The sequence below is a fragment of the Hyperolius riggenbachi genome, chromosome 12 (genome assembly GCF_040937935.1).
Source record: "Hyperolius riggenbachi isolate aHypRig1 chromosome 12, aHypRig1.pri, whole genome shotgun sequence".
Taxonomy (NCBI): domain Eukaryota; kingdom Metazoa; phylum Chordata; class Amphibia; order Anura; family Hyperoliidae; genus Hyperolius; species Hyperolius riggenbachi.
Window position 1 is genome coordinate 35,698,583 of NC_090657.1, and position 27,039 is coordinate 35,725,621.

Sequence of the window (27,039 nt, forward strand, 5' to 3'; positions counted from 1 at the left end):
TCACAGGCCCCCCCTGCGAAACTTTGAATGGGGCCTCCTCCCACCTTCTCTCCGTGCCGACTCCTCAAGCATGACTACAGGACACAGCACTTGGGAAGGGGTAGAAAGGCTGGAGGTAGAAAAGGCTGTACAGAAGACCCTGTTGCACACTGAATAGGGACTGTCTACAAATCTTTGTATGATTCCTTATCTGTGGCTGAGCAGATGCAGTCATTAGAACAACTGAGCAAAGAGCAGAAAGTGTTTTCTCTCCTTGCCCTTAATTCTCAGTCTGTCAGGACAGGGCTCCCTGTGGCTTCTGGGCCCTCCTGCATTCCTTGCAGGGTCTATTGTTACGCCTCCACTTGGGCAGACTATCCGTAAGGGAGTACTGATGACCTACCATATTATCTTCCTGATTGGTTCCTCTTATATACACACATATTTCTATGCATAATGTACACCTGGTACACTTTACTTCTTTACAGAATGCCTTACAGGAAGTGTTTTCTCGGGAACTTACAATATTGTTCTACACAGTCCAACATCAGGGAACTCTCCTGGTCTTCATAGTTGTTGGTTGCCTCCATGATGTTGCTGACCTGTCAAGAAGAGCAGAAAAATGAGTGATCTACAGCTTAACCTCTTCATATACAAAGAAAGACTTTAAAGTGACTCTGTAACAAAAATTACAACGTTTTTTCTACCGTCCTACAAGTTCCTAAACCTATTCTAATCTGTTCTGGCTCACTGCAGCACTTTGTACTAGCACGGTCTCTGTAATAAATCAATGTATCTTTCCCCTGTCAGACTTGTCAGCCTGTGTCTGGAAGGCTGCCAACTCTTCCATGCTGGTCTGTTCCTCTATGCACACTCCAGTGTGTGTTTTATTTACATAAGCCAGCAGCTTCTCTGCTATCTTATCAGTGATAGAAGAGAGCTGGATAAAAATCCTCCTCTGTAAGGGCCGGTTCACACGGACGCTTGGCGGCGTCTACCGTCAAGCGTTCGGGACCCATCGGCTAAACTCTCCCATTCAAGTGAATAGGAGCGTTTAGCATTGCGCGGTTACCGTCGATTACCGTCGATTGCATAAACGCGGCGTTCTGATCCCGATTTAACGCATCGTTTCGGCCGTCCCTAGAAGCCGCATGCAACGTCTAGGGACGGCTAGCCGGCGCGTCTTCATGTCCCCCTGCGGGGACGAGAAACGCCGATCGCGACGATCTCTGTACCGCCGCCACCGAACGGGACGTCACAGGACGACGCGACTTCCTGGCCGCCCCAACGCCGCCTGCCGTCCGTGTGAACCGGCCCTAAGGCTGTGAAAGTAGCTGGCTGACACATACTGAGGAATTACAAACACAGGCACAGGCAGAGCTGTCTGCAGGAAGCCTGTAATGTTCAGTGCATGAGAGAAGAAGGGGACAGAAGGTAAACACACAAATGATCTTTTGAGATTCAAAAGGAAAGCTGTATACAGCCTGCTTGTGTATGGATGTATTTTCTATGTGTGGACATATTGTACATCAATCTACTTCCTGTTTTGGTGGCCATTTTGTTTGTTTATAAACAAACTTTTTAAAACTGTTTTTGACTACTTTTAATGCGGCGGGGAGCGGCGAAATTGTGACAGAGGGTAATAGGAGATGTCCCCTAACACACTGGTATGTTTACTTTTGTGCGATTTTAACAATACAGATTCTCTTTAATTAGATTAATTAAGTTAATTAGATTTAAAGCCCAGCTAAATATTACAACCAAATAAGACCAATTCGAACACTAAACATGGTGATAAAAGTAAAGTAAAGAGTATTAAATGTGGAGTTTTTTTTAATTGAAAAAATAATTTGCGTAGCTGTGCTTGATGCAGCAGTGCCCCTAGCCATGCAGGATAAAGACCTCTAGTCTGTTATTTCCTGTTAGCAGAGGTGAGGTCTTACAATTGCTCACACCTACTTCCTGTAAACTAAAAAGTTTCACTTCATCATGCAAATACATTGTTTCTTTTGTAATGATGGGATTAGGGAAAATGTAGTCAGGCATATATTGTTTTTCCTACTTTATGTGTCACCTGACTGACACACCCAGCAGCTGAAAACAGAGAGGACAGAAAACAAGCTGTACTGCAGTTGAAAAACACATTTAGTTCATGAAATAGGTACTCTGTCGACCACAAAGCTTCCACACCTGGTTTACCGCATATTTATTTATCATCATGACTACAATTAGATTTCCCTTGTTCAATTATAGGATAGCTGAGTATTAAAAACAAATATGGAAGACTGAACAGCTGAATTTTCTAGGTCAACCTGTTATAGGGCTGTCACTCAGCTCTCTGTTATCTGCTGAATTGTTAGCCTGAAACAGTAAGGTTGACTCTGGATGATACCATTTATTGGCTACCTTAGAAGAAAAAGAGTAAGCTTTCGGCTAAAAAGCCTTCTGCCTGAAGAAGGCTTATTAGCCGAAAGCTTACTCTTTTTCTTCTAAGCTACCCAATAAATGGTATCCTGATTCAAATCTTCTTGCTTTTACTGATGACTAACACGGTACAATACTCTACGGCTACTACGAGCCTAAAACCAGAAAGCAAGGTGTGTAAAAAGCTTGTCCATGCTTCACTGGCTGAATGTTTGCTCCAAATCAGTGACCACTAGCTAGTGAAGCCTATCAGGATGCTTGCGTCTTTAAAAAGGAATTCTGCAATGGCATTTCCCATACTTCTGTTTTCAAATTTTAACTCGTTAGCAGCTTCAATGGAGTTATCTCATTTGAGATAAGTGCACCGCTTTTGACCTCAGTCGGCAGAGCTTACTGTGCTGTTAAAGAAACTCTGTAACAAAAAAAAATCCCCTGAGGGGCACTCACCTCGGGAGAGGGAAGCCTTAGGGACCCAATGAGGCTTCCCCCATCCATGTAGCTGCAGGCAGTCCAGCGCTGGCTCCCCTGTAGCCTCCCAGAATCCTCCCACGACAAGCACTGATTTAGTTACGTTCCCTGGCTCCAGTGGGGGGAGCTGTTGCGGCTCTCAGCACGGAGATAGGCGGAAATAGCCGATCTCCGTCGGGTCCGCTCTACTACGCAGGCGCAGGAGGCTTGCACTAGTGCAGTAGAGCGGACCGACAGCAATCGGCTATTTCCGCCCATCTCCGAGTGGAGAGCAGATACTGCACTGGAGCCAGGAAGGTAAATATTAACATCCCCGCTGTTCGGAGGGGCACAGCGAGACCGCCGTGGGACACAGGACGGGGGAAGCCTTGATCGGATCCGGAGACTTCCCCCACCCGAGGTGAGTACCCCCCAGGGGAACTTTTTTTAGTTACAGGTTTTCTTTAATTCTTTGAATGCTTTGATCTCTCTCCCTTGCAGAAAATATAGAAACTCAAAGCAGAGGTCCTCTGTTATTGTCTCACACTGCCCCCTAGTGACAACTGGCCATAAATACACATTACAGCAGTGCTAATTAGAAGCAAGAAAATGTAACAAATAAAGAAATAAAAAAAATGTGCTAAAATATATTGGCCTGGGGCACATGCAAGCCTCTAAATAAATTGGCTGCTAAAGGGTTATGCTGTACCCACCTCACTGCGCATCTTCTGGTTCTCCTCCTCCAGGTTCTTAAGCCTCTGTTGGAGGGAATCCAGCTGGACATTTTGGTCAAGACAGAATGAAGACTGGGTCCTACGCAGCCTAGTGGAGTGAGAAAATAACAGGTTTTTAGTAAAGCTGTCAACTTTGGCACTGCTGACTTGGGAGCAGGATATTAGCACAGCTATTACTGATAGTACAATCAGAATCAGAATCGTTTATTTCGCCAAGCATGACTGGGTCATGCCCGGAATTATTTTTGGCACAATACATATAGCCCAGGGAGAGACATAGATGGAAGGAGACATAAATAGATAGCAGCGACAGCAAAGGCATCAAGCATACATTACATTACAACAGTCCAATATAACAAAAATATGCATCACAGTCCCCAGTGTGACCTGAGGTGTCTGGCAGTTAGTCTTATGGGCCAGTTGGTCCGGTCAGCTGATCAGCCGTCGCGTGGCCGGCCCCGCAGTCCGTTGGGGCCTGAATTGACGGTAGTGTTTGGAGAGAATTTAGGAGGTTGACCGCTGAGGGGAAGAATTCCTGTGTCTCGCGGTTTTTGTGTAGATGGCCCAGTGGCAGCCGGCTGAAGTAGCAGTGGCCTGGGTGTGAGGGATCGTTGGCAATCCTCAGCGCCCTGGATTTCAGCCTTTTGTTGTGTAATAAGGCAAGTGAGGGGAGGGGGCACCCAATGATCCTCTCCGCCGACCTGATGACCCGCTGTAGTATGTCCTTGTCGCTGGTGGTGGCGCCGGCATACCAGACCAGGATGGAAGAGCAGAGGATCGACTCGATGGTGGCGGAGTAGAAGCTGGTTAGAATTACTTGAGTCATGCCGAACTTCCTCAGCTGACGGAGGAAGTAAAGTCTATGCTGGGCTTTCCGTACAAGGCACAGTCATGGCAAGTATGACTACCGTAATTAGGTGTTGACTTTTAGGATAGTGGTTACTGTTCCTGGTTGATGTTTTGGTAAAGATCAAAGCCAGTACTTTGTCTGGAGACCGTTTATTTCTAAAGCCTTGGACAGAGGCTACATAACAGTCACCCGAGCAATCATTGGTGATCATTTGGGGTCAGAGCAGAGGTTTCCAAATCAACACTGTATACTGTAGAAAGGCCAGCAATGTGATGGATCTCAAAACATCCCAAATCACCACAAACTGCGAATGAAATATAAAATCTATACTAACGGGGTCGCGGTGGCAGAAGCCCCCTCACTCTCCAAATTGCTGGTGTAAAGATGGAGAAGATCTTCTCGCATGGAGACCTCATGGCGAAGCTGAAATACCTGGGGATACAAAGACATTTAAAGATCAAAACAATTGGAGTTAATTCATGGAAACCACTTAAAACTAGAGATAATATGAAGCAGTTTCTCAGTACAACATTCACAAACAAAACAAACACGAAAAAGAACCTCAATTCCCCATCCTGTTCCTAGTTCTATGTGACAAACGCCAGCCTCCTCCTCCGAGAAGACAACCACTCCTTTACACTCCTGAGAAACTCTCTTTGGTAAAGTCAGTCATGTGACCCAGAGATCTCTCTACGGAGCAAGGATCTGGCAGCCGGGAGCCATTCTCACTATGCAGTTCATCTCTGTGCTACTGAGAGATTAACTCTTTGTGGCCAGCACAGCAGCAAACTATTTTCATTATGAGACTAATGTAGCTATCAGTGACTTTCACTCTTCAGCAGTGGGAGACAGTGGATAAGGGCAAGCAAGTGTTTCGTGTCTTAAAGAGGTCTGAAACTCCGACATAACATTCAATAAAAATGTGTTTTCCTGCGTTTTATTACTCATACAGTTATCATATTTGCTTTTGTGCATAAGTAATATTGGCCTCAATTCACTAAGCTTATCTCCTGTCTTTAATAACTCTTCTAGAGTTGTTACCACGGTGATAAGGCATGTAGTATTCAGGAAACATTTTACCTCAGTCAAACCTAAAGTTAACTCTTCTGTCTTTAAGTTAACTCTTCAATCCTTAAAATAACTCCAGAGTTAAAGACAGGCTGTTAATTAACTGTGTGTGAAAATAACTACAGAGGAGGTAACTTAACTACAGAGGAGGTAAATTAACTACAGAGGAGGTAAATTAACTACCGAGGAGGTAAATTAACTACAGAGGAGGTAACTTAAGGAATTAAGAGATAAGATAACTCTCTCACTGTGTGGAGGTAAGTTTTCTCTTGCCTTATTATCTCCAGCATGATCTTAGTGAATTGAGGCCATTGTCTGTTTACAAATTACAAGTTTCCAAAGCTGTCATTGCATTTTATTCAAACTGCTTTTTTATTATATATTAACATCTTCTAATGAGCTATTCTGAACTGTGTGTGTGTGTGAAGCACAGAGAGTTCCTTTTCACTTGTTACACTGTGTTTACACACATTGGGCCTGATTCACAAAGCGGTGCTAACAGTTAGCACGCTGGTGAAAAGCCCTTTATCACGCCTAAACTCTGTTTAGGCATGATAAGTTTAGGCATGATAACTTTAGGTGTGATAAGTTTAGGCGTGATAAGTTTAGGCGTGATAAGTTTAGGCGTGATAAGTTTAGGCGTGATAAGTTTAGGTGTGATAAGTTTAGGCATGATAAGTTTAGGTGTGATAAGTTTTTAGGCGTAATAAGTTTAAGCACCAACTGGGTTAGCACCGCAGTGCACAGCTGATCAAAAGTTTTGCGCTAGCAAAGTCTGGTGCACTTTGCATAGAGTTTAATGGCGCTGCTTTGCGTGCGGGACTTTGCATGCGATCTAAACTTATCTAAACTTATCATGCCTAAACTTATCATGCCTAAACTGAGTTTAGGCATGATAAAAATGGTTATCACGCCTAAAGTCTTTAACTGGGTTATCACCGCTTTGTGAATCGAGCCCATTGTAACAACATTGAAATGTAAACAAAGATACGGTTATCTACAGTTTGGATACGGATTGAAGCTGAATAGCAGGACAAAGTGCTTTTGTTCAACCATTTCAGCGATGTTCTGCTAAATAAAAAATTCTGGGATAGTAGCTTTTAAGCTGTGAGGAATCTTTTAGAGCAAAGTAGAAATGCTGGCTTTCAGACCACTTTAAGGGAGAGTTCCGACTGCTGCCTCCTCCATGCTCCTCTCTGACTGTCTCTGCTTCATCTGAATGATGATAGGATTGAGAGGAAGAGAAGGAAGAGAAGATACATGAGCCAACCAGCTAGGTAGGAAATGTCAATATTTTTACAGCAAAAACTACAGATGTGCAAGGCACAATCTTGGTGCATTGTTATTTAAATAGCTATACAACGTACTATCAGAAATTTACGCTGAACTAGGGCTTAACCACTTAACGACCAGCCGCCGATAGGCCGATATGTATTTCCATGGAAACCCGTTCCATGTCAGTTCACGGTGGGAGGCTCCGTAAACAGCCTGCGAGCCTCTGATGGCGGCTCGCAGGCTAAATGTAAACACGTGGAGAAGAAATACCCGGTGTTTACGTCGCTGCTGTTGCAGCAGCGCCATAAAGGAGATCGGCGATCCCCAGCCTCTGATTGGCCGGGGATCGCCGGCATCTGATAGGCTGAAGCCTATCTGAGGCGGTACAGGCAGGGGCGTAGCAATAGGGGGTGCAGAGGTAGCGACCGCATCGGGGCTCTTGGGCCAGAGGGGTCCCGTAGGGCCCTTCCTCAACTACAGTATTAGCTCTCTATTGGTCCTGTACTCATAATAATCACTTCTATAGATACTTTGCATAGTGGTAATCATTAACAAACTGTTTCCCATCCCCTTCTTGCACCTCTGACACTGTAGTTGCCATTGGCAGGTTTTGGTGCGCCATATCAATTGTTATGTATAGAGTGTTTGGGGGACCCCACTGTAAAACTTGCATCGGGGCCCACAGCTCCTTAGCTACGCCACTGGGTACAGGACCGATCGCTGTCCTGTACCGCCTATGATAAGAAGGGGCGGGAGGGAAGGAGAGGGACGGGAAATAGCGCTGCAGAGGGGGGCTTTGAGCAGCCCCCCCTCCCGCTAGGGAAATATAGCCAGCGACGAACAGACACCCCCAACAGGACATCCCCCTAGTGGGAAAAAAAAGGGGGGGGGGGGGGGAAGTCTGATCGCCCTGCCTGCCAGCTGATCTGTGCTGGGGGCTGGAGAGCCCACGCAGCACAGAAATTCAAAAAATGCTGCGGTCCTTAAGTGGTTAAGCTATAAAAAAAAGGCCATATGACAGTGACCAGCCACATGTAAGCAAGCTTAAAGATAATCACGGTGGCGTAGTGGTTAGCTCTCTCGCCTTGCAGCGCTGGGTCCCTGGTTCGAATCCCAGCCAGGGCACTATCTGCAAAGAGTTTGTATGTTCTCTCCGTGTCTGCGTGGGTTTCCTCCGGGCACTCCGGTTTCCTCCCACATTCCAAAAACATACAGATAAGTTAATTGGCTCCCCCTAAAAAATTGGCCCTAGACTACAATACTTACACTACATAATATAGACATATGGCAATGGTAGGGATTAGATTGTGAGCTCCTTTGAGGGACAGTTAGTGACAAGATATATATATACATTGTACAGCGCTGCGTAATATGTCGGCGTTATATAAAAACTAAATAATAATAATAATAATCATACAGCGAAGCGCAGCTATAGGGTTGCTGACCTACTTTATTTAATACAGAACTGTGCTTTGTGGCCTGCATGTTGTGAAGCTGGAGTAATATAAACAGAAGGGTGATATCTGAATTTGCCGAGTCTCTCAGGCCGGAAGGAAGAGAAAAAGGCAACAATAACAGTTCGTATGGGAATGTACATTTCTGGTCTGGCTCTATTAAAGAGACTCTGTAACAAAATTTTCAGCTTTATTTCTTCTATCCTATAAGTTCCTACACCTGTTTTAATGTGCTCTGGATTACTGCAGCCTTTTCTAGTTGCACTGTCTCTGTAATAGATCAATTCTTTCTTTGTCAAGCTTTGTGGACCCAGGGAGGAAGTGGCTGCCTCTGCTGTGATAGGGAGAAGTTATGCATGCCCCCTGCAGGCTCTGTGTGTGTAATTTGCTTACTAGTCACAGACAGCTCTCTGCTCTCAATTTCAGCTTGTCTGAGGGGAAAGGAGCTGCCCATGCTGAGAAACTGTGAGAATCCCTGACTGGAATGCAGAAAATTCACTATGTAATAAAAACTTGTAGTATACTGTAGCAGGACATATAATATATATATATATATATATATATATATATATATATATATATATATATATATATATATATATATATATATATATATATATATACACACACACACACACACACACACACACATTACTTCCTGGTTAGCAGCCATGTTTTTTGTTTGTAAACACTGCGCAAAACTGGCAATCAAAAACCAGGATCATGGCGGGGAGCAGCGGAAACGGCAAAGAGGGATCCAGGAGATCACAGTGACTCGATTGGTATGTTTTTTATTGTACAAATCGGACAGCACAGATTCTCTTTAAGTTTTTGTTGCCCCAAGCAGCATATAATTTATGCCTCTCCCTCCCCCCTCCCGGGTGCCTGGGGCCTAGTGGGTGTCAAGGGGCCCACCTGCTACCTTCTCTGACCTCTCTCCCCTTCAGCTTACCAAAAAGACCACAAGCGGGCCCCAAATCTACTACCTTACCTAGGGCCCCATTACATCTCTGTTGCTGGTGGCTGACATCCCTCCCCAATTGTGTGGTATTAGCAGAAAACAGTAATCGTTAGGGATCATGGGAAGTGTAGTTGGTAGCAGAGGCAGCATGAACCGCTCCCAAAAGAAGAGTGCAATGAGGCTACAATGGTCATCAGGACACTCAAAATTATCTGCAAGCTTTAATTATTTTATTTTTCTGATGTTTTAACCACTTCGAATCCAGACCTTGTTTCCAACTTATGGACTGGAGCAGTTTTGACAGTTTAGCTATAACTTTATCCCTACTTATGACACATAAATAAAATATATATTTTTTTTCAAGACAGACTAGGCTTTCATTGTATGCCATTTTTTTCCTCAAACAATTTAGTTTTTTTATGAATTGTAATGGGAAAACAAGGAAAAAAATTGAAAAAACACATTTCTCAGTTTTACCAATTCCAGTTTAAAAATAAAAAGTGCTACTGTAGATAAAAAGCACAAATTTTGTTTGGCCATTCTTATTGCTTATCACAAAACTTATATTACTGTCACAATTTATGGTGAAGATATTTGATTCTCAAATAATGCTACAGTGTGTATTTTTCACTATGAACTGAGAAAATAAAAGTATTTTTAATGGTAAAAATCAATCTAATTAGCTCAGGAAGCATATATTCCCCTTCACCAATTAGTGCTGGATCAGATCGTGCCAGAAATGTGCACAGGAGCAAGCCCAATCCTGCACAGCACTGCTTCTGCTACAAGACGTATATCTACTGACTCGTGGCTTAGATGAAGTCACAGAGGACTATATATACTGTAGTGGTGGATAAAGTGGTTAAACAAACTACTCAGAGATAAGCTTAAAAGTGGGTAGTGGAGCTTTTGTTCTTTTTAAGAGGCAAGGGTTCCTCTTAAAAGAAAAAGGGTTGGGGAGGTGGGGTTGGATCTCATTTTTGTTAACTTTTCAGTTTGGCTTTGTATATTACAAATATTCATTTTCAGGGTTATTTATTTGTAATTACATAAAACAGCCATTCTACTTTGTTTCTAACAGAAACTGGCAGTTAGAGATGTCAGAAGTCTGCAGCATAGTCCAGGTGTTGAAAACGAGTAGCAAGCACTCTTGCTCTGCGCAGCTATTTCCTCCAGCAGTAAGATGGGAGGGAGTTGTTGCACAGGCTAATAGCAGCTGTACTGCTACAGGGTACACAGAGTGCTGGTCACCGTTTCCTGGGTCATGTTAGATGATGGTTAGGACAGTGTCTGCAACTGTCATGCTCACCTCTTCCTTGGCAGCCTCCAGCTGTTCCTCCAGATATTGGTTCTTTACAGTCAGTTCTTGATTCTGCTTCAAAAGCGACTGACCAATCCGAGCAGCCAACTCCAGGTCTCGCTCTTTCTGAGGATGGAAATCATAAACTTGTGTGTGAGCTCCATAAACATAACCCTCGACACATGCTACAATTCAGCTTATAGTACAAACACATACAGGGCCTATCAGGGCTATGACTGCAGTATGTCGGCCCTCCGCAGAGATCTGTCGGCTAGAGACCTGTCGCCTGGGCCCCTGCCTTTTAGCTAACCTCCATCATGGGGGAGGGGGGGGGTGCTAGCCTGTAGTTAAAGAACAAGTGAAGTGAGATGTATATGGAGGCTGCCATTATATTTCATTTAAAGAGGGATTGTTAGCCACAAAATCAAATTCCATTTCCCCCACTGCTCCGTGTTCATTATGCGGCCTGGAACCTCACCCTGCATTGAAAGCACTCTTATCTATTCAGGAATATTTCTGCTGTAATCTCATTGGTCACAGGGCTCTATTTGGTACATTGCCAGGGAGAGGAAAGCTCGTCATCAACCCTTCCACATTCCTGCTCCTCACTGATTGGCTGAGGGCAGATTAGTGTGACACAAGGCTGAAATCTGATCTTGCTGTGCTCAGCAAGCTAGCTAGTGCAGATTATAGGAGAAAAAAAGTAAGGGAGGAAATGACATCAGGATTGGAGTTATTTACTATATAAAATTCACTGAAATCAAAACGTGAACAGTACAGTACATATTATGTAAGTAGAACAAGTAGTTATCTACTTATATATGTGTTTGTTTTTCCAGTCATAGTATGGCTGACCCTGTTACTTTAAAGCAATACCAGTTGCTTTACCAACCAATTACCAACTGCCCCTGGGCGGTACCTCTCGGGGGGGGGGGGGGGGAAGCCTCTGGATCCTAATGAGGCTTCCCCTGTCCTCTTTACCCCTCCAGGATCCAGCACGTGCGGCCCCCAAACAGCGGCAATGACAATATATTACCTTCTGCTCTCCAGCATAGTAGTGGATTTCTAACGGGCTCCGGCAAAAATAGCCGATCGGATCCGCTCTACTGCACAGGCGCGAGTGGAGTGGACAAGATCGGGCTCAGCTATTTCCACCGTAGCATATCAGAAAGCCACTACTGCGCCTGCACAGGAGCGAGGGAGGTAATTATTTCAGTCGCTACTGCGCCGGTGCCACAGCCGACAATCATGTCTGCTGATTTTTTGGGTGCTGTCAGCGCTGGATCCTGGAAGGGTGAAGAGGACGGGGGAAGCCTCATTAGGATCCGAGGTACGTACCCCCCAGGGGACATTTTGTTTTTTGTTACACATCTTTAACGTGGTCTGAAACTCCGACATAACATTCAATGAAAATGTGTTTTCCTACTTTTTATTACTCATACAGTTATCATATTTGCTTTGTGCATAAGTTATATTGTCTGTTTACAAATTACAAGTTTCCAAAGTGTAGTTTATCGTACCCTGAAACCTGCCATTGGATTTTATTTAAACTGCTTTTTATTATATATTAACATCTTCTAATGAACTTTTCTGAACTGTGTGTGTGTCTGAAGCACAGAGAGCTCCTTTTCACTCGTTAGACTGTGTTTACACACATTGTAACAACACTGGAATGTAAACAAAGATACTGTTATCTACAGTTTGGATGCAGATTGAAGCTGAATAGCAGGACAAAGTGCTTTTGTTTAAAGGGACTCCGAGCAGTGCAGAAACTATGGAAAGATGCATATCATTTTAAAGCTCTCTTTCTCCTCTTTCCAATTATATATAAACCGCTGCCCTACGCCTTTTAGTTTTCACTATTTTCGTGATTGTAATTGCCGCGGCCGAGATTTCAATCACGAAAATAGAGAAGACTAAAAGGCGCAGGGCGACGATTTAGGTGTCGCCAGAAAGAGGAGAAAGAGAGCTTTAAAATGATATCCATCTTTCCATAGTTACATTGTATTACACAGGGCGACTTTTTCCTAAAGTCAGCAGCTCCGTTCAGCAGAATAGAGCTGCTGACACTGGGGAAAGTGTCGTCCTGTGTAATACAAGTAACTATGGAAAGATGAATATCATTTTAAAGCTCTCTTTCTCCTCTTTCTGGCGACACCTAAATCGTCGCCCTACACCTTTTAGTTTTCTCTATTTTCGCGATTGAAATCGCGGCCGTGGCAATTTCAATCGCGAAAATAGCAAAAACTAAAAGGTGTAAGGCGGCGGTTTATATATCATTGGAAAGAGGAGAAAGAGAGCCTTAAAATGATATGCATCTTTCCATAGTTTCTGCACTGCTCGGAGTCCCTTTAACCATTTCAGTGATGTTATGCAAAAAAAAAAATTCTGGGATAGTAGCTTTCAAGCTGTGAGGAATCTTTTAGAGCAAAGTAGAAATGCTGGCTTTCAGACCCCTTTAAGTACAGGAGCAGGTCCTTCTAGCTCCGCCACAATGACGGGGTTTCAAGAGGCTTTGGTTACGCTCTTGGGCTCTATATGGTTTCAGATCCACGATTGTTCTACAATTTCAAAATTTATCATCACTGTTTTTTTTTATGGCATCCCACTCATAAACGGGCGATCGGAACTTGGTCAGCAGCAATCAGTGCTTGACTGGCAGTACCCCAATTCCTCTAAAGTGGTGATCCCCAGCTCCATTCACCTGACTGGAGTAACAGACAGCACTGAAAATGAAGAGGAAGCCCGAATGCAAGTGGAATGCAGTTTTAACAAATTGGGGCTCACTACACCTTATATAAAGTACTTTGGTAAAACTGTGACCTCTTTGGGCTCCATTCACAAAACTTCTCATAAATGACTTATCACCTAATCCATAAAAATAACCTTTCAGCACATTTACAAGCAAAATAATCACTCAAAGTAAGTTGTTCCTGATTAAAGGGGCACTATGGCGAAACATTGTAAAATTTTAAATATGTGCAAACCTAGCCAAGTAAGAAGTAAAATTTTTTCCAGAGTAAAATGAGCCATGAATTACTTTTCTCCTATGTTGCTGTCACTTACAGTAGGTAGTAGAAATCTGACAGAAATGACAGGTTTTGGACTAGTCCATCTCTTCATAGGGGATTCTCAGCAAGCCTTTTATTCTTTATAAAGATATTCCCTAAAAAAGGATTTAAACAATGATGCTGGCCGGCTTCCCTGCTCGCTACACAGTTTTTTGGCAGTTGGACAGAGCAACTGACATTCACTAAGTGCTTTTGAAAATAAATACATCCTTAAGAATCCCCCATGAATAGATGGAGTAGTCCAAAACCTGATTTCTACTACCTACTGTAAGTGACAGCAACATAGGAGAAATGTAATTCATGGCTCATTTTACTCTGGGGAAAAAAACGTACTTCTTATTAGTCTATGTTTGCAAATATTTTAAATTTTAAAATTTTTCGGCATAGTGCCCCTTTAACTTTTCTTACCTTAATTATAATATATTTTTGCTCTTTGGAAGCTTAAAACTGTAACATAGATAAGGTGACAGAGGAAAACAGGAGAAAAGGTTTTGCGAATGATGCCCATTTTGGGCCTCCTTCTTCTTCATTTGAAGCAGACTTCGTTCTGTATCAGGTTCGGTGTACCTGGCTGAGAGCGGGCATCGGCATTGCCTGTAATCTTGTTTTGGCATAGATGGCATGTGCTGGGTAGAGATTTATGTCACTTGGACTAATTCCAGCTGTCACTATTCTTTCTGGCTGGAAAAGTACCTGTACGTGACCATAGACTTTCACTCCAGCCACTTACTGATTACTTTTTAAAGGAGTTATCAGGCAAAAAAAATGAGTTTCACTTACCTGGGGCTTCTACCAGCCCCATGCAGCCATTCTGTGCCCTCGTAGTCTCTCACTGCTGCTCCAGTCCCCCGCCGACAGCTGGTTTTGTTTTTGCCGACCTCGGGGTCGGTGGGCCGCATTGCGTACATTTTTATGCATTCCCGCTGATGCAGGAACATCAACACATACATTTTTACGCGTTAGTGCATTGAACCACCAACGCGTAAAAATGTATGTGTTGTGGGAATATGTAAAAATGTACGCAATGCGGCCTGCCGACCCCGAGGTCGGCAAAAACTTAACTAGCTGGCGGCGGGGGACTGGAGCAGCAGTGAGTAACTACGAGGGCACAGGATGGCTGCATGGGGCTGGTAGAAGCCCCAGGTAAGTGAAACTTTTTTTTTTTGCCTGATAACTCCTTTAAAGCAGGAGGATTATCCATACTATGCCAGGGAAAAAAACACATATATAAGTAGATAAATACTTGATCTGCGTACATAACACATGTATTGTACTGTCCATGTTTTGATTTCAGTGAATCTTATATAGTAAATGAAGAGAATTCTGTTCCTGTTGGAAACCATGTCTTTTGCCCACAGTTTGAGGATAAATCCTAATGTCATTTCTGCCTTTTACTTTTTTTCTTTTCTCCTCCAATTGCTGAGTCACCTCAGCCTTGCTTGTAAACACAAGTAAGCAGAGGATCATGTTTATGATAAGCAGCTAGGCAGGGAAATAAATGGAAGAGGAGGAATATATTGTAGATAAAAAGAACCCCCAGGATGTAACGGTTTGGCAATGACTATTAAAGGGCCAGTGCTCCTTAGGTATGTGATAACTCCAAACCATAACAGCAGAAAAAGTTCTGAAAGTTTTGAATGCAGGATTAGCATCTTTACCACTTAATACACTCAGACCAGTTGCTGCTGAAATTTGATTTTTACGGTGACAATCCCGCTTTAAAGCAATGATCTGTGGTAAAATGGCAAAAATGGTGTTTGAGTTAAAGAGGAATGGTAGCGAAAAGGGTGGGGTGGGGGGAGGGATTCAACACACTGCAAAGTGAGAAGAGACATATTTGTTATGTACGGTAATTTGTTCGTTGTTGTTTGATCCACAATCAGCCTGCATGTCATCATCTTTACTACTGGAAGACATGAAAAAAACAGCACCAACTGCCATTATGTGTAACCACACCCCCAAGCAATGTGATAGGCTAGAAGATTGTGTTTTTTTTTTTATAAATATACATATGCACAGAGGGAGATACTGGTTGTTTGGCAGTTGGAAATAGCTGTTATTTCCCATAATGCAACAAGGTTCACAGACAGCAAACTGCCAGGACCTAGGCCCTGACATCACACAGTGGGTGGGGTTTCACCACAATATCACCCATGCAGACCCCACTAATGATCTATTCGAGAAAAGGGAAAGATTTCCCATGGGAAAGGGGGTATCAGCTACTGATTGGGAAGACATTCAATCCTTGGTTACAGTTCCTCTTTAAATTAAGATAAATCACTGTTCTCCATTATGGCCTAAGTGGAAAGTATTATCAGGCGATCTGTAGAGTAGGCATAACTGTGGTCGCTGCTTTGTAAAATATTATCTATGGTCTAAAGCATTAAACTCAGCATAAAAACGCATAGCAAAAAAGATGTGAATGGTTTCCAAGTTTCTGGAAGGTTTAATACTAAAACTTCTACTTCACTCAGAAGCTAACTGATAACACTGCTGTACCAAAATCATCAGATTGACTTAAAGGGGATCCGAGATGAAAAACTAACTATAACAAGTAACTTGTCTATATAGCTTATCTAAAGTTTGGATAGTTTACACAGCAAATCTAGCTGCAAACAGCTTCAACAGTTTATGATTATTTCTTCCTGTGATACAATGACAGCAGCCATGTTTGCAAACATTACACACAGGCAAGCTTATCTGCATCTTCAGCCCTCAGCCTTTGAAAACCTAATCCCCCTCCTCCTCCCTCTGCCTCTGAAATCTCTGGCTACTAACACCTCGCCCTCCTCCTGCCCAGACTGAGCTCCCATAAGCCCTTGCTACTGTCTGAAAATGCCAATGCCAAGCTGTGGGCGAGGCTTGTTTAGTTTATAGGGAACTAGAGTATTAAAACAAAAACAAAAAAGTATTTGGCTTGAGGAAGCCCTATAAACTATATGAAAGGAACACAATTATGCAATGAGTGAAAAATTATCTTGGATCCACTTTAAGCTATGCTAAGGTGTGAAAACAATGCAGAATAGCTTCTGCTGTATCCAGGGGAGAAGCAGAGAACTCTATCTACTTTTTATGCACATCAATTGCTAAATTACAAAACAAACTGATAATTGTTCTGCAACTAGCAATGTTATCAGCTAGTTTCAGTGAAGTGTAAATATGTCTTTAAGTGACATAATATCAGTCTTTTTCTGCTGGCTTTACTTTTTTTTTTTGCTATGGGAAATGTTTTAGAGCAAAAAATGTATGAGTATGCCTTGGTACTTACCTCCTCCAGCAGGCTGGTCACAGCATCAATATCCCTATAGGTCTTTGTGATTCGCCCAATCCGCTCAGAACACAGGACTGCAAGACACAAAGCATATGGTTTTTAATAACATGAATATTTCTAAACGTATAATTAAAAACAAAAGAGCCGTATAATAATTTCCTTTAATGGATGAACCAACCCCCAAATTACGATTGTCGAAACCATTGCTTAATCGCAAAAGAAGTAGCTATAAGGGTAGGAAGTATTCACATCTAGAGGAATATGAGAATTCCATATGTCTGTTCAAATCCTAAAGCACACTTGAAGTGAGAGGGATATGGAGGCTGCCATATTTATTTCCTTTTAAACTATAGTCCAGCTGATCTTTTTGTCTGCAGTAGCGTCTGAATCACACATCTGAAACAAGCATGCAGCTAATCCAGTCAGACTTTAGTCACCTGATCTGCGTGCTTGTTCTGGGTCTATGGCTAATGGCTCCTCCACAAGGTCAATAACGACAGCCTCAGCAAATAATCAAGCGTGTGTACGGCAGCCCCCAACCCGCTACTGATCTGGCCGGTGGACTGTTACCCGATGGGCGGCCAACATATTTAAAGTGCACCAGAGCTGATGGAGCCTAATGATTTTATACTCACCTGGAGCCTCCTCCAGCTCCACAAGCACGTCTGAGTCCCTCGCCGTCCTCCTGCGGTCTGCCGTTCAGCCGCGATCAGCCCCGGTAATTGGCTCAGTCGGGGCTGCTGGGCATGCATAGAAGACCCAGACCCGGCTGAACAGCAGACCGCAGAAGGATGGCGAGGCACTCAGACATGCTTAAGGAGCTGGAGGAAGCTCCAGCTGAGTATAAAAACATTAGGATCCCTCAGCTATGGTGCACTTTAAAGAGGAACTCCAGTGAGAATAATGTAATAGAAAAAGTGCTTCATTTTTACAATAATTATGTATAAATGATTTAGTCAGTGTTTGCAAATTGTAAAATCTTTTAAATCCCTGATTTACATTCTGACATGTATTACACGGTGACATTTTTACTGTTGGCAGGTGATGTAGAAGCTGCATGCTTTTTTGGCAGTTGGAAACAGCTGTAAACAGCTATTTCCCACAATGCAACAAGGTTCACATACAGGAAGCTGCCAGGAGTACCACGGTCCTCAGAGTTTCTTGTGGGAGGGGTTCCACCACAATATCATTCATACAGCGCCCCCTGATGGTCTGTTTGTGAAAAGGAATAGATTTCTCATGTAAAAGGGGGTATCAGCTACTGATTGGGATAAAGTTCAATTCTTGGTCGGAGTTTCTCTTTAAGGACGCCGCTCCCCTGCGAGACGTCACGCAAGTGCCGTTCCATCACCACCACCACCCCCCCCCCCCTCTCCCGCATAGTAACAGTGTGCATCAGCTGACATGCATCGGTACTGGTGATGTCGCCTAAGAGGATCGGGTACTAATCCCGACAAGCGACACACACATCACAGGTGTGTACGCCAGAGTTTTAGAGGGAAAGGCCCAGCAGGACTGCCATGTAATCTGCATTATTTAATTGGAATTAAATACATCAGCCTTCACATCCCTTTCACTTCAGGTGTCCTCGGATACCACTTAAACTCAGCTGCTAACACAGGTGACTGCCCTGAGGAACTGAGGCAATTAGCATTACAAAAAGAGCTAAGCTGCTTTAGTAGTGTCTGCTGAGGCATATGGTATCCTGTAGGGAATTATTTTTTTTATATAAATGAAAGCAGAGATACAGTTTAACAATTAATTCAAAAAACAGAATGCCTTAAAAGGAACCTGAGGTGAGAGACACAAGGAGGCTGCCATATGCATTTCCTTTTAAACAATACCAGTTGCCTGGCAAGCCTGCTGATGTATCTGGCCAGCAGTGTCTACATCACACCCCTAAACAAGCAAGCAGCTAATGTTGTCAGATTTTTTATATAAATATCTGATCTGCATGCTTGTTCAGGGTCTACAAGTAGTATTAGAGGCAGAGGATCAGCAGGACAGCCAGGCAATGTGCATTGTTCAAAAGGAAACCAGTCTCCAGTGGGTGAAAGTCGTACTGTTGTACGAATGTCAAATTATTGAGTGAAACAGAAAACAAATGCCACAGATTTTACATAGTAATATACATACATATTCTATGTACAACTGACAAACTCTCCCCCTGGAATACTCCATAACAGCCCTTCTCCCCACACACTACCACAATCTCCACATGAGGTGGAAAAAGCTGTCACAGTTGAGAGAGACATTAATTAAACGTAATTGGGTTTTCGGATACCAAACTGTGAACTGACTGCTTAGTCTTTGCAGTGGAGAAGCTATGCACTCTGAATAGGAGGGGTACCGCCAATACCATATTTAACCCTTACCAAAAAGGAAACGGATAAGTGACAAAGCATATCTTGTTATTGTAGGACAGCAAGAATGCAGTATTATTATGTATTTCTATAGCGCCGACATCTTCTGCAGCGCTGCACACATAGGCAAATGCAGGGGGGATTACAGCTGCCCAGAATCCCCCTCAGACCAGAACCGGTGCAGTGTCTGGGGACAGGCACATGTTGAGACACCAGAATATCTGCAGGCATCCTGCAGCTCACAGCACTGCCCCCTTCCTTTCCCTGCTACAGTTGACTTTGGATAGAGCAGCAGCGTGTGTACAGAGCGTGGAGCAGCAGCGTGTGTACAGAGCATGGAGCAGCAGCGTGTGTACAGAGCATGGAGCAGCAGCGTGTGTACAGAGCATGGAGCAGCAGCGTGTGTACAGAGCATGGAGCAGCAGCGTGTGTACAGAGCATGGAGCAGCAGCGTGTGTACAGAGCATGGAGCAGCAGCGTGTGTACAGAGCATGGAGCAGCAGCGTGTGTACAGAGCATGGAGCAGCAGCGTGTGTACAGAGCGTAGAGCAGCAGCGTGTGTACAGAGCATGGAGCAGCAGCGTGTGTACAGAGTGTGGAGCAGCAGCGTGTGCGGAGCGTGGAGCAGCAGCGTGTGTACAGAGCGTGGAGCAGCAGCGTGTGTACGGAGCGTGGAGCAGCAGCGTGTGTACGGAGCGTGGAGCAGCAGTGTGTGTACAGAGTGTGGGGCAGCAGCGTGTGTACAGAGCGTGGAGCAGCAGCATGTGTACAGAGTGTGGAGCAGCAGTGTGTGTACAGAGCATGGAGCAGCAATGTGTGTACAGAGCATGGAGCAGCAACATGTGTACAGAGCATGGAGCAGCAGCGTGTGTACAGAGCATGGAGCAGCAGTGTATGTACAGAGCATGAAGCAGAAGTATGTGTACAGAGCATGGAGCAGCAGCGTGTGTACAGAGCATGGAGCAGCAACGTGTGTACAGAGCATGGAGCAGCAACGTGTGTACAGAGCATGGAGCAGCAACGTGTGTACAGAGCATGGAGCAGCAACGTATGTACAAAGCATGGAGCAGCAGTGTGTGTACAGAGCATGAAGCAGCAGTATGTGTACAGAGCATGGAGCAGCAGCGTGTGTACAGAGCATGGAGCAGCAGTGTGTGTACAGAGCATGGAGCAGCAACGTGTGTACAGAGCATGGAGCAGCAGCGTGTGTACAGAGCATGGAGCAGCAGTGTATGTACAGAGCATGAAGCAGCAGCATGTGTACAGAGTATGGAGCAGCAGCGTGTGTACAGAGCATGGAGCAGCAGTGTGTGTACAGAGCGTAGAGCTGCAGCGTGTGTACAGAGCGTGGAGCAGCAGCGTGTGTACAGAGCGTGGAGCAGCAGCGTGTGTACAGAGCGTGGAGCAGCAGCGTGTGTACAGAGTGTGGAGCAGCAGCGTGTGCGGAGCGTGGAGCAGCAGCGTGTGTACAGAGCGTGGAGCAGCAGCGTGTGTACGGAGCGTGGAGCAGCAGCGTGTGTACGGAGCGTGGAGCAGCAGTGTGTGTACAGAGTGTGGGGCAGCAGCGTGTGTACAGAGCATGGAGCAGCAGCGTGTGTACGGAGCATGGAGCAGCAGTGTGTGTACAGAGCATGGAGCAGCAGTGTGTGTACAGAGCATGGAGCAGCAACGTGTGTACAGAGCATGGAGCAGCAGCGTGTGTACAGAGCATGGAGCAGCAGTGTATGTACAGAGCATGAAGCAGCAGCATGTGTACAGAGTATGGAGCAGCGGCGTGTGTACAGAGCATGGAGCAGCAGTGTGTGTACAGAGCATGGAGCAGCAACGTGTGTACAGAGCATGGAGCAGCAGCGTGTGTACAGAGCATGGAGCAGCAGCGTATGTACAGAGCATGAAGCAGCAGCATGTGTACAGAGTATGGAGCAGCAGCGTGTGTACAGAGCATGGAGCAGCAGTGTGTGTACAGAGCATGCAGTTGCAGCGTGTGTACAGAGCATGGAGCAGCAGTGTATGTACAGAGCATGGAGCAGCAGCGTGTGTACAGAGCATGGAGCAGCAGTGTATGTACAGAGCATGAAGCAGCAGCATGTGTACAGAGCATGGAGCAGCAGCGTGTGTACAGAGCATGGAGCAGCAGCGTGTGTACAGAGCATGGAGCAGCAGTGTGTGTACAGAGCATGGAGCAGCAGCGTGTGTATAGAGCATGGATCAGCAGTGTGTGTACAGAGCATGCAGTAGCAGCGTGTGTACAGAGCATGGAGCAGCAGTGTATGTACAGAGCATGGAGCAGCAGCGTGTGTACAGAGCATGGAGCAGCAGCGTGTGTACAGAGCATGGAGCAGTGCAGTGTATGTATAGAGCATGGAGCAGTGCAGTGTATGTACAGAGCATGGAGCAGTGCAGCGTGTGTACAGAGCATGGAGCAGCAGCGTGTGTACAGAGCATGGAGCAGTGCAGTGTATGTATAGAGCATGGAGCAGTGCAGTGTATGTACAGAGCATGGAGCAGTGCAGTGTATGTATAGAGCATGGAGCAGTGCAGTGTATGTACAGAGCATGGAGCAGTGCAGTGTGTATACAGAGCATGGAGCAGCATCGTGTGTACAGAGCATGGAGCAGCAGCATGTGTACAGAGCATGGAGCAGCAGCATGTGTACAGAGCACGGAGCTGCTGTGGGGAATTTAACAGAGTCAGGTATGAGCACATCCCTGTGCCCTGCTGTGTAAATGCTTCACAATGTTGGCTGTCCCTATTATTATATGTATCCAAACTGCTCCTGATCAATCCCGTTGTCGATTGAGAGCAGATCGGACATTTAAGAAATAATTGTCAGATCCTGTCAGTCGGACAGGACATTGCATTATGTGTACCTAGCATTATATCCTACCATATTATTATTATACTGTATTGTGTGTGGCTGAGGGAGACCTTTTAGGAATCCCCCTCTTGAAAATCCTGGGTTTGCCCCTGGTACAGAGTACAAGAACTCATTGAAATTAAAGAAGGAAACTGGAGTGTAGAACTGAGAGGAAAACCATGGAGAAGACCATACAAACTCCATGCTAGCAGTGATCTGTCCCAGCTGCAGACCTGGGGGAGACACACTCCTTGTGTACACACACTCGCATACAGGGGCATATATACAAATCATAGGTCCTCCCTGCTACATTTTGATGGCCCCCCAAAGTTCATATCTGTACCCTTGCCTCCCCTTGGTGACCCTCACAGCCCGGGGGCCCATCTTACAAGGCCCATACAACAAGTGTGGCCATTATGAGCTTCCCATCCATAACAAGTGTAGCCACAAAAACACCTGATCTGAAGGATGGACCCCTTCATTGGAGGGAGGGAAGGATATTAGTTGGGGCCCACTCACAGTTCTGGGCGGGCTGCTCCCCTATAGTTACGCTCCTGCACACATTATATATCCTCCTTTTGTGTCCTACCTGATCACGCACCTCCATTACTGTGCACCCATCCTATGGATCTGAGCGAGCTCGACTGGCCTAATCTCCATGCTCCATCCAGTGACTGACTGTGCATTACCTTGTACTCCTACTGTGCTGCCTGATCTGGTCTGCATGTATTACTGTATTGTCATTTTGCTGTATGTCACCCCTAAATATTGTCTGTAACCTAAACTAATGCCCAGCGCTATGTAATATGTTGGCGCTTTATAAATACAATAAAATAAAATTATATATATATATATATATATATATATATATATATATACACACACACACACACACTTTTTTTGTATTATTATACACACACACCACGTACGTAAAAGCGTGTGTGTGTATGTAAAGCACAGCTTGAGGCCATTTAAAACCTGTCCTTACAACACTCCATGAATCCAGCACTGGTCAGGACTAAAACAAAGCAGGCTTACTACTAGCAATGCATGCTGTGCTTTCACACTTACTGTATATTACTGTGCTCTACCGACCTGCTCTGGCTGTGAGTTGAGGAAAGGTCTTTGATCAAAGGTTACTCATTACAGTCTCATTATAAGATGCTTACAGAAGCAAACAATAAATGGACCCCTTTTCAGGCAAACTGTGAACTCTGCAGTTCAAGCCATGCTGAGACTTGTAGTTCCCCAATAGCTTGTGGGCCATAGCGTGTTTGTTTGCTGTATCTATAGACCCTCAAGTTCTGAGTCCAGTAGAGATACACAGACGAGTTTTCTGCACTTTGCACCAGACTAGATAGCCAAAGGTCCAATAATCTCATCTACCCGCGGCCACCCAAATATCAGTATCAGTCATCTATCAATCATCTATCCCAGGCCACCCAAACAGCCCCTCCTGCTGCAGATAGGGCTATCAGAGGTGTTTAGACCACCAGGCAACAAAGTGTCCTGCAGCTGTCTCACTATGCAGCCTAACCTCAATATCAGCCCATTAGGACAACAGCCCATCTACAATTAGTAATGCTGGGGATACATGGTATGTTTCTGTACCGTGTATCGACCAGCTGATCCGGCCAGCTGATAATATTCACCTGGCCCGATCATGCTGCTCGACCCGCGCCCGCTCGATTCCGCATGCGCGGACGAGCGGGGATGCGCCGGCATCGAGCCGCTGGCTCGATCCGGCGCATAAAACGAGCCTTGTATGCACGGCATAACACTCTCACAGAGGGCATTTCTGAGAACCCATTCACACTTGGGCGTTTACGGCTAATCGCCAAATCACCAGCGATCGCCAGCTCTTTTTAAAGCGCTTGTGCAATGTAATCTATATGGCAGTGATGTCACTGCCACGATCGCCGCCGATTAGCGCAAAACGCAAATGCACTACATGCAGCAATACTTTGCGATTTTTGAGCGATCGTGATTGCAATGTATTTTAAATTGCGATCGCTCAAAAAACACAATGAAAAATACATTTATTGTGTAAAAATCGCCACCATAAAACACTAGTGCTAATCGCTAGCGTTTTGAGATTGCAAATGTGAATGGAGCCTGAGGTTGGAAGCTGTCCCTGCATATTATTATTATTGTTTGGTATTTATATAGTGCTGACATCTTCCGCAGCACTGTACATAGTATATGGTCTTGTCACTTAAAGGGGAACTGAAGAGAGAGGTATATATAGGCTGCCATGTTTATTTCCTTTTAAGCAATTCCAGTTGCCTGGCAGCCCTGCTGATCCTCTGCCTCTAATACTATTAGCCATAGCCCCTGAACAAGCATGCAGCAGATCAGGTGTTTCTGACTTTAAAGTCAGAGCTGACAAGACTAGCTGCATGCTTGTTTCTGGTGTTATTCAGATACTACTGCAGAGAAATAGACCAGCAGGGCTGCCAGACAACTGGTATTGATTAAAAGGAAATAAACATTGCAGCGTCCATATACCTCTCTCTTCAGTTCCCCTTTAATTGTCCTTAAGAGGGGCTCACAATCTTATCCCAATGTATGCACTACACCATATAGCCGCTATAAAAGTGCACCAAAATCAGACAACTAGATTGCAAAGTGTGAGTTTAGCTTACAAAAACAGCTGCATCATTTTTTTCCTCTTAATTGCAGCAGCAGATAAAAAAACGACCAGTGATTGAATATTTCTCAGGTAGAACGGAATAACCGAATCATCAATTAGAGGATTTTAGAACTAGTGCGGACCAGGGGAATCCGACTGTTCACCTACATTATGCAAGAGAACAGAGGAGCCAAAAGGCTAAAAGGAAGCTAAATGAGCTTAAAACCCAAATTCTTGGTAAATAGAGGAGGTAGTGGTGGACTTACCTCCTCCAAGTAGACACACAACGACTGTAGTAAAGACAGTCAATATATTTTATTTATGAACTCCAAATATGCAACACGTTTCGCAGGTTTGATCCCGCTTCATCAGGCAATAACAACGGAGCAATAGCATATGTGGTCAGTAGAAGAGCCAGGCACCTCACCTACATTGTTCTAACATGCCAGAGGCTGTTCACCTTGGAGACCTGCTGCTGGAAAATCATGCCCAGCATGCTGGAAAATCTATGCTAACGATCTTACAGCTAAGTGCAGACGATTTATGAAGACAAGCGCAAGGAAACTTGGAGCAAAAGTGGAGCAGTTGCTCACAGCAACCAATCAGGCTTCTGAATGAATCAAAGATTCTGATTGGCTAGACTGTGTACATTCCATTCGCCTCTCCTGATGAATCTGCCCAACGATCATTTGCTTTTCACTCAAATACAAAATTAGACTCTTGTACATACATTTTAATTGATACCAGTAAATGTGTATTGGATGCTCAGTGCTATCACTGCCAGGTATAAACACAACACAAACAACCTTAGAAAACTTACATTAACAAATGTATTCCTCATTTATTTTAATCAACAACACTACATTTATTACAGCGAAGAACTATGTTCTATCTGGTGTCACTTTGACAAATAAAATGTCTTTATTCTTGAATGTAAACTTAATATTTATTAGGTCAAATGACTTTCATGCAACCCACCACACACCATTCAATTTCTCCCAAAATTGATCAGATTTTTACAATCTTTCCAAACAATTTTAATCAAGAAAAACGACAATTTCGATCAAATTTATCAATCGGAGAAAAAAAAAAATCTCTAGATTTTTTTTCGTTCAAATCGAATTGGGGTAAAATTGAACGGAAAAAAATGTAACATGTGCGTCCGAAATGTAACATGTTCTCTGCCTAGGACAAACATGCTGAACATGTTTTGAATGCAGTAGTAAAATAGTTACCTTCTTCCAGGTCATCCACCATGGTGTCCATATCTTCAGTTTGGAAGATGAGGTTCCCATTACATTCATCCTGATTGGCCAGGTGGCAAGGGTTTGCCCAGAGTTCCATGGCAGCGTAAGGTGACTATGGAATACTTTGGCACCCCCTGGCTCAATCAATGGGGGACATGGACCTCAACGGAGAGACTGCTGGGAAAATGCAGGAACAGGCAGTGCCTGTTCATATCCTGCTGCCCCCAGTCTGCTGGCATCAGAGGGCAGATAATGGAGGGCAGCGAAGAGGCACTGACTGGCACCATGTAAAGTCCCCTGTCCTGATTGACTCCTGTCTCAGCTTGCTGTGCTGTGTCTTATAGCCTTGTGGCTGTGTGTATACACCTGGCTGGGATGGGCTTCCTCCACTGACACGGGGAGGGGACAATCACCAAAACAAAAACCACAGCCGCCTCTGCATTAAAATGCAGCCCCCCTTTTCAGATGGTGAGAAGCAAAACAAGCCCCCCTCCTCTTATCTGCTCTGCGACTGCTTTGGGTGGTCTTCTGCATGGCATGTGCAAGACAAAAATAACATTCACTCCACCCTTAGTCAGAAAGAAAGTGGTATATCCCAAGCTGTGACAATCCTGCACCTGCTCTTATCTCGGTCATAAACACAGGAACTTTAAAAGAACAACACAATGAAAGTAATGTGTGCATCACGTAAGCGTAAGCATACAACAAGGCGCTAAAAGAGACCTATATACAAATCTCTGTAAACATGAAAAATGTGTGCATGTTACATGCTTCAACAAAAACACTTTGAGAAGGCTGAACACTGATGCTGCCTTCCCCAGGGGTGCGGTTTTGTCTATTTGGGCACAGTTATAGTACATCAGACCCCTGCATCTAGATCCTGGGGTCTCTGTGTTTGGTACATCCCTACCCTCAGGGGTACCTATGATAAATTCAGAGGGTACTTAATACCCATGTATGAAATAGGGGCGCGAGGAAAAATGGGCACCCATTTTTGTTAATAAAATTATCCTTAATATCTACCGATGTTCTTTGTTTTTAAGGTGTAAATTATGGTAATAAAATATCAGTATAAACAATATTTTACTACAACTTAACCTAACCCT

General features: G+C 44.4%; 1 protein-coding gene across 2 annotated transcripts in view; it reads right to left on the minus strand.

The window, feature by feature from the left end:
• The window catches only part of LOC137541232 (trafficking kinesin-binding protein 1-like), a 50,262-nt gene extending 23,999 nt beyond the window's left edge, over positions 1-26,263 (minus strand). For both annotated transcript variants that reach the window (XM_068262420.1, XM_068262421.1), the window contains exons 1-6: positions 25,922-26,263; positions 16,832-16,908; positions 10,502-10,618; positions 4,769-4,866; positions 3,564-3,672; positions 503-581 (exon numbers count right to left, since the gene is read on the minus strand). In XM_068262420.1, coding sequence (XP_068118521.1) covers positions 503-581; positions 3,564-3,672; positions 4,769-4,866; positions 10,502-10,618; positions 16,832-16,908; positions 25,922-26,030 — 589 coding nt within the window. In that variant the 5' untranslated portion in view covers positions 26,031-26,263. The remainder of the gene's footprint in view (positions 1-502; positions 582-3,563; positions 3,673-4,768; positions 4,867-10,501; positions 10,619-16,831; positions 16,909-25,921) is intronic.
• Between the last annotated feature and the right edge of the window lie 776 nt (positions 26,264-27,039).